A 15492-nucleotide genomic window follows, 5' to 3' on the forward strand; every position below is an offset into this window, starting at 1 on the left:
GCAAACACACATTTCACAGATATTGTCCTCATATACTGTGCAGGATTAGATATTTAGTGCATGATCAATGGCTTCCTGCGTAACCCTGTTTAATTATAGCTTAATTAAAGCAGCTTCAGACATTAGCATGAGTTATTGTGCTTATATTAATACCAAGTAGTGCTTTATAGAGAGAAGATAGCTATATAGAACTCTTTATTTGTTTTAAGAAAAGTAGATTCCGTCGAATTGAGAGCCTTTTGAGCCTTTTTGGAAAGTCGATTAAAAATAAAGATCTCTTGCAGAACTGTTCACGCTTGTAACGGTATATTGCTTTTATTTTGGGAGATACATGACTGTTTATGGTGCTGTTAGAGTACAAACAAAACACAAAGAGTAGAAAAGTCCTGAAAGCTTTCAACGTACGGACACCGCAGCCAAATTCAGCTTAAGTATTTTATAGAAACAGTATGACCGAAAAGTGTTACCATTCACCAAACCTTAGCAGTAAATCCTGTAAAAAATGCCAGAAAAATGCAATAACAATAAATAAAGATATCTTTTTTGCGAGTATTACTCATATTTTTTGCATAATTTCTTGCAGGACACCTATATCGGGGGTTGTAATGTGCTGGCCGGCCGCCAACCACTCCAGTTCATAACTCTCTCTGTATACGATTCATATTATAAATGAACTTATATTTCAAATGATAGCATGCGTTGCTACTTTTTTCGGAGAAAAATTTAATATTTATTTCTTAGGTGCGAATTTTATTTCGAGTTAGTCTGAAAAGTAGATTCATTTATTATGAACTTCGTGAGAGTACGTATGATGGATTATTACATAACGTAATAGAAAATTGTACAGAAAATATTGAAGAAGCAATTTCTAAAATACCTAGATAGTCTACTCTAGCTTAATCAAAAATTACTTATTATACGCTATACAAGTTCTTTCGTTATTTGAAACCAAATTAATCAACTTGAGTGCCCCCCGAATTTAAAAAGATAGATCTATTACAGAACCGGTCAACTTAATTTGTCCTCCATTTTCTTACAAAGACCCGATATTACATACTAAACCGGTATATTTTTAGCGACCCATTCATACAAAATACAAACACTGGTGCACCAATTCGTCCAAACTCAATTTTAGACCATCGTCTAACAAGGCGTGGAACGTAAAGCTTAGCTTCAACCGCATTGTCTAAAACCCTCAGGGCAGACTACAAGTCCGTCCTAATACTAGAACACAAATAAAACTAGAACCGACCCCAACTTGTTCCAATTGTTCTAACTAACTTACTACGACATAAAACCGCAAGCCTAGACTCCTAGCCGTAAATCTAGACTGAATTCTAGACAATAGACTATAAAGATAGAAGATTGTCTGTGTGTAAAACTTTGTTTATGGTTGTAGTGAAGTGCAGTCCTGGAATAACTTAATCAAGATGAAAATTTAATTAAGTTTGTAGATTAATTCATGGTGGAATGGTCTTTTAATAAGCTTGATGAACATGTTCAGTGTTGTCAAAATTAAAATTGTGGAAAATATTTTTAATATACCTAACATAAGTTCTATCAACGAATTGTGAGTATTTATAATCTCATAATTAACAATTCATATCGTTAGGTACTAATGCTTTAGGAAAATCTAAAAAGTAGATATTACAGCCTTCAGTCGCGTCAATTGCCATCTTTTGCCAATTCAATCAATAAAGCCATTTAGCCGTATAACACTTTTGAAGTAACAGCCATACTTCTCATAACCAACCATACTTTGTAACACATTGTAGCTAAAAATAGACGAACTTTTCACCAAACCCAAGACCAGAGCTTGAGCCAGCTGACCCAGCTCTCACGTTAAACTTACACATTTACGACAATCGTGTCGTTAGCGAGAGTGCTTCCAAATCATTCGCCTGAGCGCACACCGTTCAGTCCATGGAGAACAAAATGACTAGCGGAGGTGCCATACCGGAAAATCGTCTAAGAAAGTAGCACGTTAAAATGTGGATGAGCGGGGTCTAAGAACGTCATAGTTTTCGCCCTCATACTTCTTCTTTGGACCAGATTATTATTGTAATACCAAAAATCGTTGACAGATGTCTCAAAGAAACCGAACGCCTCGTTAGTTCACTCGTGATCGTTTTGACCATGTCCAAAGTACCTAAGAATTTGACCTAGAAGAAGGCGCCTGACTTACCTGCATTAAATTATCTCCTTACTCCGTGGTCATGTTCTTACTCCGTGGCGTACACCGTCCGTTTAGTTCATTCAGTCACATAATAGTCAAATTGTCGTCTGCAGGAACTCCTACGTGGATTGATGGGGTCTTTCAAAATGTCTTAAGACAATTATGGAGTTGAAACTTGCGTCTACTTTTGGTATGGCGAGGCGTTCTGTTTTCAAGTACAGTTTTGGGAGTTTTTGCTGGGAAAAGTTCGGTAAATGCGGCTGTTGAGTAAATGTGTTATTGGAGGTGCTGTTAAGTTGTTGTGAATGGTAATTTTGTCGTGTTTTGTCAAAAAAATATTTGTAATTTACACCTAATTAAGCCAGCTGAAGTGCTATTTCATGCAGGTAAATACCTCAAGTGTATTATGTAAGTACATAGTAGTCAATAGCTTGTTCCTACTATGAAGTTAACGCCTTTCAACACTAGCCGTACCTACGTAGTTCAGTATAGGAGTAGTTATATCTCGTATCACTTTCGCTATTAAATGCCATCACTCCTGCGTGCATCGGATGCCGAACATTCCTTTGCAAACAATCATATACCTAGCCATGCCCCTACAAAGGCATATATCAGAGTATATACTGCGATTGTGTACAGCGCCATACAACCAGTATTGGCTGTATTTAATATCAGCAGATAGGGGCAGCTATATAAACGTAAAAAATACAGGCCTTCCTTACGAGAGAGTTGCATATGCGGTTTTCACAAATATTACTTTTAAATGTACGTATAATAAAGAATAAGCTTTTTTATTTACCGTCAGTGTTTGTGTTTTTATTGTAACGGGTCAGAAGTCATACAGGTATAATCTTTTTGTCTACTGATATCAACCGAATTCAGCTCAAGACTACGCTTTTATGAATAGCGCTACATTTGGCATTAACTAGCAGTTACTCAAATACATGAACCATTATGGTAGCCATCCAATTTTAATATCAGCGCTCAACAAGTAAGAATGGGCAGAGAAAATACATGAATAAAAGCCTTTTAATACACACACAATGGGCGCTAACAAAGGCATAGTTAAAAACGGTTGCGTATCAAAAGTCCGGCTTGAAAGTCCCGTGGTGAAATCTGGGGGGTGGCCACCCCTAAAAGTTACGAGTTCCGGGTCCGGGTGAGCATGGGACCGCTTTATTTCATACCTCGAGAACTTTGCAATCATTATTTCGCGTTTGGCAAACTAATTCGTATGCCATCAGGGTTGCAAGCCTTTGGGGCACTTAATTTGCGCTCATTTTACTACCTGTAGAGGATTTTGTGTTGTGAATAATTAATTTGAGTTGGAACTGTCGTTTGTTTGTTCATTTGAATAATAATAGAAACTGAAATGACTTTCATATACTATAAATTCTTCTTATCGATGTCTCTTTCTGAGAAAAGGCTTCTTATTAGATGGTTATATTTTCTGTTCCTTGTGTAATATTCCAATGTTTCTAAAATACTTCCATGCTTAAGTACTTAAAGGATACTTCGCTGAGACTTATTAAGCATTTTATAGTCAGCTTCCAGTGCTAAAAAGGGACGTGAGTATGTAGGTACATACATCACCTTCTTTATTTACCCCTCGCGCTACAAATACCTAGTGAAATGGAATACGTAGGAATATAATAGAATACAGATTTCCTTTGTATATGTCACCGTAAGATTACAAACATCGTTAGATTACAATCTATCTCGGGAGATTGTAAACTGTCGAATTATTGTGAACCGTAACATCTGATTGCAATTTAACGCATTATTTTTCGCTATATTGTAATCTATCGATGAGAAATTGTCAAATTGTCAACTGTCCGAAAGCTCTCCCTGATTGGTCAGTCTTTTTGTAAGATCGACCAATCACGGCCAGCCGTTCTGTTGCCATGGAATTCCCGTAGAGTTAGGAATGAATTTGTGTTTGAAGACAAACTACCTAATTGTTTTGTTTTTTTTTTTATAAAAGTTTCTTATAATTTTCCAATTTCATTTAAATAAAACTACTTTTACGGATTTCATCGCGGTCGGTTTTAAACGTCGGGATTAAATAATATAATAAAACCGCGATAAAATCCGTAAAAGTAGTTTTATTTAAATGTCTAATATTCGCGTAAGTGTCAGAAATCAATATGTTTCCAATTTCAATTTGTGTTTGAAGAATAAATATTTCGTTACAATTGGTTCTCTCCATATGTCAGGAATATAATTTAAATACTCGTACTAAATAATAAATACTTGAAGAATTTTTGAAGAGCATTTATTTTATTTAACTGACACCTCTATTTAATTCCTAACTCTACGGGAACTCCATGGGAACAGAACGGATTATTGGTCGATCTTACAAAAAGACTGACCAATCAGGGAGAGCTTTCGGACAGTTGACAATTTGACAATTTCTCATCGATAGATTACAATATAGCGAAAAATAATGCGTTAAATTGCAATCAGATGTTACGGTTCACAATAATTCGACAGTTTACAATCTCTCGAGATAGATTGTAATCTAACGATGTTTGTAATCTTACGGTGACATATATAATTTTGGTTGGTGAAAATTGTAGTCTTTGTTGCGTTTGCCTGCAGCGACAAAACCCAAGGGATACCTATGCAAATATGATCTATTCCTATGTCGCCATATTGTGTTCATTTAAATTCATCTGAAAATATGTAAAATTCACACAAAGTGTGAGAGGAAAAATAATATATTAGAGTGATCATCACATTTTGCTAAGTCAAATTATGCTACGGTTGTTAGTTTCATAAAATTGAACTTATACCTTTGAATGATCGAATATCTAGTAATCAGTACTTACTTATTAACTACTTTCCTTTCCTGGAAATTTTCTAACAATCCAGTATTCCTACCCTTTGTCTTTTTGTTCTACAATTCTACATGAAACGCTCTCTAGAACGACCGACCGACGGGTAGTTGGGTACCAATTCTCACTTTACTGCGAGCTCTTCAAAGGCTGTAACTAGGAGACCATAAAGTCGCCGTGAAAACTTTTAACGATGCCAGCACACATATCGGAAATTCTATGAAAAGTAAATTTAAGTAAGTAGGTTCTCTTTTTATAGATTTCCTTGGAAAACGGTCTGGTTTATTTATAACCCAGGAATAGCTATAGATGTGATTAAATTAATTCGGTTGAATTCAAAACCCAAATTACCTATATTAGAATATCGTTTATCAAAACTAAAAGTTCTAACCACAGCTAAAAACAACACTAAACTACCTAAAATACCGTCCCAAACGCTAATCCGAAATATTCAGTTCATAATTATTTTAAGCTTCGACGAATAAGATTTCCGTTGAGGGAATTATTCAAAACATCCAGAGGATCACAAGCCAACGAAATTAAATTCCAACATGGCAACCCCGGTGTCTCCGAATAGGCTGTATAAAAAATATACCTTCCTTAATGTAATCCGGTGAAATTAAACAAAAAAACTGTCAGTCTTTTGTATGCTTTTCTGTTAGTTAACCAAAAATAATTGTGAATTATGTTAAATCTAGTAAGTTTGAAAACATTTTGATACAAGCTGAAAAGGATTCTAACAGTTTAAAATTACTTCTTTTAAAACCAAGTTAACCAAGCGGAGCAAAAGAAACGTGGAATAACTGCGGGCGGTCTAGGAACAACATTTGCAAAGCTTTTACTTCATTTTCTTTTAAATTAAGTACAGCAATTTATTTAACTTAGTTTGTACCAAACGTTGAAGAGTGCTCTCGCACTGATTGCATAACCCCTTAATTTGTTGCCACTCATAAAGGTACAGAAATTGTCCCTAAGTAATTTGTACTCTGTCCAAGAAGGTACAAAATTGTGTTCTGGCAAATGGACAAACCACATTGTTAGGTAGTCCATCCGGTGAAAGATTAATGTCAATTAGTGTAGGAACTTTAGAATTGCTTTTAAAGCTTTTCCTTACATAAAACAATAAAAATGGAACGTATTTTATTCGCAAATTCGTCATATCCTTCGGTTTACTACCATTAAATTCGCGTTGAAATAAGCAACAGTTAGCCGACGCAGGTAATCCTTAAACTCGACTATCTTCAATTCTATCAAGCCACTGCTGCAAATTGGTATACCGAGAACCACATCGAACAGACGGGGGTACAGCAGTATAAAGCAGAGCATTGGAAACCTCCCTTCATTCGCTCCAACAAAGCCTTATTAGGTTGTGTTGCACGATGCAAGATGCGCCCGGCGTCAATCGATGTGGGTAACCATGGCAACGGCCGCCAACCCACAACCAGACAAGCATTTTATACCATACGATTTGGACACGATCGTTGAGACGATTCTAAAATTACAAAATGTGTTTTTTTTTTAATATTGATAAAATAGTACGTAATATATCTGAGAAAAAATATATAAAACACAAAAACTAACGTCAATACTCGTAGAACATACATGACTAAACGAACTAATACACGAGCTGTCAGCTCGAGCACAGCCTCCGCCCGCGCTCTTCATTCAAAATCCATGGTGCTCTACTATTTTGAAATTCAGTCAGTGAGTCATAACTGCTTGAGCAGTTCTTTGTTCTTGACTGCAAGAGCGGTCCATGTATGTTGATAATTGGGTAACTGCTCCACCAGGAGGTACATGTATGGTGAGCCTTATAGGTAGTTTCCCCATATTTGTCTGTCCGTCTGTCCTCGCTTAATCACAGTGACTGTTTTGGTACTGATTTGGACTGCATATCAATCACGCCGACAAAGTGCAAGAATAAAAAGTGAAAAACAAATAAATAGAAGAGAAGATAAGAGAGTTCATTAGAGAGTACATAAGAGGAGCACATAAGCGAGTACATACGTGGAGTACATAAGAGGATTACATAAGAGAGTATATAAGAGTGTTCATAGGAGAGTACATATGAGAGTACATATGAGAGTACATAAGAGAGTAAATAAGAATCTACATAAAAGAGTGCATAAGAGAGTTAATAAAGGAGTACATAAGAAGAGTACATAAGAGCAGTACATAAGGGAAATATATAAGAGGAATACATAAGAGGTGTACGTAATAAAAGTTCATAAGAGAGTATAATAACTTATTTCTACCGAAAGGTAACCAGAGTAGACCAACACTCCAAGAATTTTCCCCATATCCAACTCTCCTTACATAAAAAAAAAATTGCAGTTACCTACATAAGTCGGACGCCGATCGTACGGTCTAAAAACTGACGGGGCCCACGCAAAATTGGCAAACTATACACAGATGAATGGGATCGTCGCTTTCAAAGTTCCTGGCTCTGACGTCATTGTTTATTTGACATGTTTCACTATGGTTTCCAGTGTTTCGAATGCGTCTGTTAATCATTAGCACCAGGATATTATGGTTTAGAACTTTTAGGTACACTACAAAAGTCTGTTTTGTTTTAAACAGTGATCATTGTGCTATAAATAATCACAAGGAATAACATCCAGTATAACTTTTTTCTGTAACCCGTTTATTTCACATTTTCTAAATTAGAAAAAAAAAACATTTAAAATATAAAAAAACTTTGTACCTATACTTTGCAATCGCAATCAAAACGGAACCCAGAATGATCATTTTATTAGTGTCCATGCCTGTACGGTGCTACTGAAACTAAGAAAACTTACCAAGGTCTAGACTTTGAATAGTACCTATATACTACAACAGATGTCACGTACCTAAGTACATGAACATCTGCTGGAAATATTGGAATTATTCACTTTTTAACAGAATTTATTGAAACTGCAACATTATTGGAAATTCGTTGCCTTCTTATGCGCATACAAATAGCTTTTATACCATAACCGTCTATGTGTTGGAAACTATATTTCTCATAAGTACTAACATTCTGCCCGCGTATCACGTGGGAGTATATACTCCATACATTCATCATCATCATCATCTTTCGAGCGTTTCGAGGTTGAAAGGTTGATTACAAGTGAAATCAACATCACTTATTAAATTCAAAAGCTAAACTATGAAAATGAATAAAAAGTGGGTCCTTACGTCTTCATTGATAAATATCAGTGTTAAAGTTAAGAAAAAACTTCACTATTATCGAACTCTTCTTAACTTACTCTTGCTATTATCGAATTACCAATATCATTTTGAACCCCATAAATTGCCGAAACTCCTCAGGGGTTACGTAGTCAAATCCGCGCTCACGCCTCCTTGTTTCCATTCCATCCAAATCCCAACGGAACCAGCTTTCAATAGAACGTTCTGGAAAATCTAAAACAATGTCTTCCTCGAGCGTGATCATATCTGGAAGAGTCTAATTTGCAATAAAATTTTTAGTATCTTCGGAAAACGTGCACGGGAGTGTACTTTCAGATAAAATATGGCCACTGAAATGAACGGAAAGTCGATATTCTTTTGTTACAAAGAATCGTGTGCTCAGGCATTCATCATTCCGATTTGAGAACGCTAATTGTGACGAAGAGCTTTGAACGAAGGTCTCCAGAGCCTCGCTTATTTCCATACCATATTTATTCGATCTCTATTAACAAGCACAGCAAAAATACGCTTTATACACCTAATATTACTATTAAGAGATTTATTTGATTGGTAAAATATTCCATAAATTCTCTTATATAAGTAATACAGCTTTATTCAGAAGATAGCCACACAGAACATCAACAACAACCCAATGAATTATTACTTTTTTCAAAGAATACACACATTAAGTTCTTACCTTACCTATTTCAATTTAGCAAACCACTCTCCCCCTGCTAGTTGTGATTTTCATTTGAATCCGTAATAAAGACAGCGTCATTTTACCCCAGTTTGGAATTTCACAATACAAGGGAGACTTTGTCCAACATCATTACTCTGATTACTGGGGTTGCAGAAACAAATTAAATGACTATTTATTTCGTCTAGTAAAATATAGGTAAGTAGTAGTCTGGTTAGGAAATGTTTTTATTCTATATACTTGTCTATAGTTTTAATACCTAATGATGTATTTATTGTAATTGGTGTGGTCACCTATGATTGGGGGCGCACACCTACGCTGTCCCACTGATCTTTGTATGTTAGCTACATGCAATTGTGCAACCTCTGTTGGCGATCTAAAGCTGATTAAATGAGGATACATTTTGCACAGGCTATCTACCCAAATACCTATATACTGTATTTATTCGTACCTAAATGAAAACATGAAACTAATAGCTAAACAAATTAGGAAACAACGTGAACACGGTGAAAATTAATACAATACCTGCGCCAACAACAAACGTATCTAAACAGGCACAAAACAGTGAGTTCACAGAAGAACAATGATAATGGAGAACCAGGAATTATTTCAAATAAGTTAAAGAAGGTCTACAGGCCGTCGTGGTGACTTGACTACACTTAAACCTACGTATGCAAGGGCGGATCCGCCGTTGTGGGCACGATGGGCATGCCCACAACCTTAATAGACTTTTGACTCAAAAGTCTTCGCTTCGCTCGCGGTTTTTTTCTTTACATATTTAAATTTATGCTGCTTTTACTTTTTGAGTCCTCAATCTAACAAAAAGTTGAGACACAGAAGTGACAATCACTGGTACTGAGTTTAATTTGAGAGTCCTTTTTTTTTTTTTATCGACGTAAAATCATCAAATGACCCCTCCCGCTGTGGGTTAGCAGCGGTGAGGGAGTGTCAGACTCTTACTGACTAAAATCGTCGTGTTCCGTCATAGGCCTTTTATGTACCAGGGCCGCGGTATCTCTTTCGAACAACCCGCAGCCCCGGCAGGCCTTGGCCCTGCTGGGCCCCGCTGGGGAATTTGAGAGTCCTGGAACCAACAATTACAAAAAAATCTTTAAGTTGGTTTCATATAAGCGGTCCGGGTACTTTTGTGATCCAAAACTCAAAAAATTTTGCGCTCGCTACGCTCGCGTCTTTGTCACTTTACAGTGTTTTCTTTTAACTGCTTGCTTTGGGTACTTTTGTATCCCATAACTCAAAAAATTTCGCGCTCGTTGCGCTCGCGTTTTTTCCGCTGTACACAAGTTTCTTTTAATTTGTTTGGGTTTATTTGTGTCCGCGCTGTTGGTACGTATATATATGTCACCGTCAGATTACAAACATCGTTAGATTACAATCTATCTCGAGAGATTGTAAACTGTCGAATTATTCTGAACCGTAACATCTGATTGCAATTTAACGCATTATTTTTCGCTATATTATAATCTATCGATGAGAAATTGTCAAATTGTCAACTGTCCGAAAGCTCTCCCTGATTGGTCAGTCTTTTTGTAAGATCGACCAATCACGACCAGCCGTTCTGTTGCCATGGAGTTCCCGTAGAGTTAGGAATGAATTTGTGTTTGAAGACAAACTACCTAATTGTTTTGTTTTTTTTTTTTAATAAAGTTTCTTATAATTTCCAATTTCATTTAAATAAAACTACTTTTACGGATTTTATCGCGGTCGGTTTTAAACGTCGGGATTAAATAATATAATATAACCGCGATAAAATCCGTAAAAGTAGTTTTATTTAAATGTCTAATATTCGCGCGTAAGTGTCAGAAATGAATATGCTTCCAATTTCAATTTGTGTTTGAAGAATAAATATTTCGTTACAATTTGTTCTCTCCATATGTCAGGAATATTAATTACATACTCGTACTAAATAATAAATCCTTGAATAATTTTTGAAGAGCATTTATTTTATTTAACTGACACCTCTATTTCATTCCTAACTCTACGGGAACTCCATGGGAACAGAACGGATTATTGGTCGATCTTACAAAAAGACTGACAAATCAGGGAGAGCTTTCGGACAGTTGACAATTTGACAATTTCTCATCGATAGATTATAATATAGCGAAAAATAATGCGTTAAATTGCAATCAGATGTTACGGTTCACAATAATTCGACAGTTTACAATCTCTCGAGATAGATTGTAATCTAACGATGTTTGTAATCTTACGGTGACATATACATAGTATGCGTTGAGATATAACCCATGCTGTGGCGCCACTGGCTGTGACCACAACCTTTTTTGAGGGCTGGATCCGCGCTTGTACGTATGTGAATGTGTGTCTTCCTCATATTCTTTTCGGGTTGAGCTAGAATTTGCCCAAAGCAAGCCAATCTGATAGACAGCGATGTTACACTACAATACAGCGCCATACCGTGCTAAGCAGCCATCCAGGCTTTTTCCTGAATTCAGTCGTTTAAAAATCAAAGCTAACGACAAAATGAGTCCGATTGAGTGATAGGTATAAAAATAATGTATCGACACTCCAAGCTGTGTTGCATTAACTTTCTTTAATTTCTAAATACAATGGTGAGCTTTTTGATAATCTTAATTAAGTACTAATTTCAAGAAAAAAGGTAGGTATTGTCTTTTGTTGCAGTCTATTTGGTTCGAAATTACTGTTATTTATCCTCCTAGCGACCAGATTAAGTCTTCATAAATAATTAATTATCATCAAGAAGCAAGTTGATATGTGGACGCGAAATATTCAAATGCAAGGTTGAAACTGTAGCCATACCGACTTAATTGTAAACCTAGCAGGTATTATTGTCGCTGTAAATTGTTATTCATGAAATAAGTAATGAGCAATCCTGCCATCTGTTCATATATATCAGGAAGTTTGGTACGTGGATCAATAAATACTTAGGTAGGTACATACTAATAACACATGTTTTCGAAATCCTTCGGGAGATGTTATAGGTATGTAGATTTACGGCCTGTACTGTAAAAGCATTGGTATCTACTTTTATTATCTATCTATTAATTTTAGACCATACTGTTAAGATGTTTCAGTATTATCATTCTCCAATTTTTTTTTTGTTTGAAAAAAGGCAGCTACAAACGAATGAATAATAATTAATTAAGTGTTAACAATACGTGCCACCTTTCTTTACCGTTACCGTCGATTTACTATATCGGAAACATTCAAATAAATGGAGTAGGTACTTAGTTAACAGCATTCATAACAACAAAAGTCGATTTTATTTTTCCCGCGAAGACTTGATATTTAAGAGCGTGTATGTCAAAGAACTAAAAACATAAATCTTAGTATAATCTATATCCATTTTGAAGACATAAATGGACCTTTTAATTCAATACCCGGCGTCGTCAAATATATTTTTAACTTACTTATAGATAAATACCGAAGCCCTCAAAAGGCAACAATACGCAACGGATATTAAGAAAAAAAAAAATAAAAGACCCACCCCTCGATATTTGCAGAGGGTGGCAACCACAGACTAACTAAATAGGGAGGATTACGCCGGCTGCCATCGATTGCTAGTGCCTGTCGTGTACATGTGACAAGAAACACCTCTCTTATTTCTCTCTTATTACAAGTTTAAAATGAGTGTAACATCTCTAGAAGAACAGCCTTCGGTGCGTTTAATTAAAAAAGTGCTATTTTCATGCTTTTCACGAATATATTTGGTTATAAAATTCGGTGATTACCACACACCGTGAGAATTGCAATTCGTGCAAGTGTGAGTGAAATAGAAATGCAAATTAGTTCTAAACATCAGTGCCTGCAATTAATAGATTGAAGTATATTATTAACAGTGTGTTGTGTTGTTTGCAAAAGCGCCTGGTAAAAAATAAAAGCAACATGTCACGTTTCATTAAATTTTTCATCACACCGCTTGAACGCTTTGTTTTATTTGTCGCATACCATTACAAGTAAATAATTTCGCAAAATTATTGACATTATTTACAGACTTTTGGCTTTTTATCAGCAACAAAATTGCAAATACCTAATTTGAGGTAAATAAAAAATAGTTTTTAATGATTGGCAATTCTGAATATTGTATAAGCTGTGGGAGAACCGTTCAAATACTTTTTATAAAAGTAGGATACCATCAATGCATATGATTAACTTATTATAAAAATCAAATAATATACGTAATACCACAAATTATAAGTTTCACTGAAAGCTTATTAAAAATGTAAATTATGTAATCGATTTATTAACTCTGGCATTCACTTGACTAAAAATTCTACATTAGTTTTTGAACGCACTACAGTTGAATGTTGCATGGGTAAAAATATAAATAAAAATACGGTAGAATCAATCATATTATATAACCTAAATATATTTTATACACATTCTTCTGATGTTATATTTAAAATAAACAAATGTTAAAATGTTGAATAGGTTTTTATGTACAAAAACATACAGCTATTTTTTATTCGAATTTCCCATTGTACTTCCATTAGCTGGAATGCATTCTTTAAAACTCAGCTATAAAAAGCTATTCATCAAACAAACTTAAAATTTAATGAAGTTTACAGTTACTATTGCAATCACAAGATAATTGAATTAAAGTACTTATTTCAACTTCTGTAGACGGTTCTTAATTTAATTAGAACTCTGGGAAAAGTGCATTCAATATGTGGCAACACATAAAACCAGTCACGTCACTTCTCGACGTTAGTGTGGGTGCGTTGTGCGTGCGTGCGTTCATGAATTTGTGAGTGCTTTTTCATGTTTGTGTGTTTTTCTGACGCCGTTTGTGACTTGTCTGTCATCCCTCTAATTTTGGATTTTATCACTAAAACCCTTCAAACTGTCGTCTTTGGGTATGTAAACTTTACTTATCTACAGACATTCATTCATAGGTTACCCAAAACATTGTATTATTGTATTGTTAAACGTGTAACCTGTCGGGCAGGCGTTGTCTGCGGTCAGTGGCCATAATTCCAAATAGTGATAGAGTCACTTTAAATTGGGTGTTTTTCGGTATATTAGGCTATCGATCGTGTTATCTGCGAGCCGGTTATCTTGCGATTCTAAGTGTAGCTCGTGTTATTATCTCGGTGCGGGGGCTAGGCGATCGTATCGGCGGGTATGAGCTAACAGCCTATAAAACTCAGTCGGCTCTTTGATGCCGGTCGGTGTACTAGTGTTCGCGCGTCTAAGCATGAAATTATAATGGTGGGGGTAGTGTTGTCTGTCTGTTTGTTTTGTGTGGTGTGTGAAGTGAGCTAAGTGGTTGTTCTGTTGCAGGCCGGCAGGATGCTAAAGTTCATACGCGGCAAGGGCCAGCAGCCCTCTGCTGAGAGGCAGAAACTTCAGAATGAACTGTTTGCCTTCCGCAAGGTATGTACCTAGCATGCATTCATTTGTTTGTGCACAGATAATGCTGCACTTTAGAAAGTCCAATTCAAAAGTTGATTCAACTCTGATAAACTTTCTATCTGAAGCTGACAACAGGTTATTGTTTTGAAAATTAGCAACATTAGTTTCTATATTTATCAGTTCTCAAACAGTGATGCATTATGTCATTAGTCTGATAGCGGTGCATTTTTAAGCCTATCAACGCATACAAGAATGTACTTACTTCAAATCTTTTGGTATTAAAATTGTTCGTTAATTATTATTTATCATTGACAAACATAAAAACAAAAACTATTTTACTATTGATAAAATTTATTGATAGCCTAAATAATCCAACCATTGTAAAACAAGGATGAGTGTAGAACTCGAAGTGATAAAACACTTCAATTAGTTTCAAACACAGGCAATATCTGTCTCTATAGTAGTTATTCTAGTGCTTTGTTTAAATGTACACAAAAACAACAATGGTTCTTAAAGACATAAAAGTGTATTCACCTGTTGCACTCATATAGGTAATACTTTGTGCTTAATTAACTTCTGTTTTAATTAAAAAATAAAACATCTTTATTATTTAAAAACAAATACAATATACCTAATTAAAAAACTGATATTAGCTCAACTTTTGAAAATTGGTAATTTTTAATAGAGCAACTAGTGTAAACACAATTACCATTCTTTTGACTAACTTTAAAACAATTAGAAAAACTTAATAACTTCAAAAATTCAGAAAGTGCATACCTAACAACAATATCAAGTCTGTAGTGCATTTTATTAGCCCGAGTTGCAGCTCATAAGACAAAAACTCCTATTTACTCTATGACATAATGATTGCACTGTGAGAATTCACTACAATGACTTATTATGACGCATTTCATATTCAATAAATACTCTTTGAACATCAAACTTCTTTTACAATAAGAAATGATTAATGTTTCGTGTGTAACTAATTTTTGTAGCTAATCTAATATAAGCATGCCTGATAAGTTTGGGTATGTAGTGTTTTAGCAAGGTCAAATAATTACAGCTTATGACCTTCTATGTACACACCCTGACTAGGTAATTTGTATAATTCCTTTCAGTAATCACGGTAAACTTTATAGATTTTAGTACTGTAAATTAAATTATACTTAGTTGAAGAGACGAGTTGTATTGTTGACTTCATGTTTATTGAATAATGTACCCAGATAACAAAATCTGTAGAGAAATTCTATTTATAGATGGCATAT

General features: G+C 35.2%; 1 protein-coding gene across 1 annotated transcript in view; it reads left to right on the forward strand.

Annotated features, from left to right (window-relative positions):
• The first annotated feature begins 12488 nt into the window (after positions 1–12488).
• The window catches only part of LOC135116632 (lethal(2) giant larvae protein homolog 1-like), a 42475-nt gene continuing 39471 nt past the window's right edge, over positions 12489–15492 (forward strand). Inside the window, exons 1-2 of the mRNA XM_064040723.1 lie at positions 12489–12531; positions 14156–14248. Coding sequence (XP_063896793.1) covers positions 12499–12531; positions 14156–14248 — 126 coding nt within the window. The 5' untranslated portion in view covers positions 12489–12498. The remainder of the gene's footprint in view (positions 12532–14155; positions 14249–15492) is intronic.

The sequence above is a fragment of the Helicoverpa armigera genome, chromosome 2 (assembly GCF_030705265.1).
Source record: "Helicoverpa armigera isolate CAAS_96S chromosome 2, ASM3070526v1, whole genome shotgun sequence".
Classification (NCBI taxonomy): domain Eukaryota; kingdom Metazoa; phylum Arthropoda; class Insecta; order Lepidoptera; family Noctuidae; genus Helicoverpa; species Helicoverpa armigera.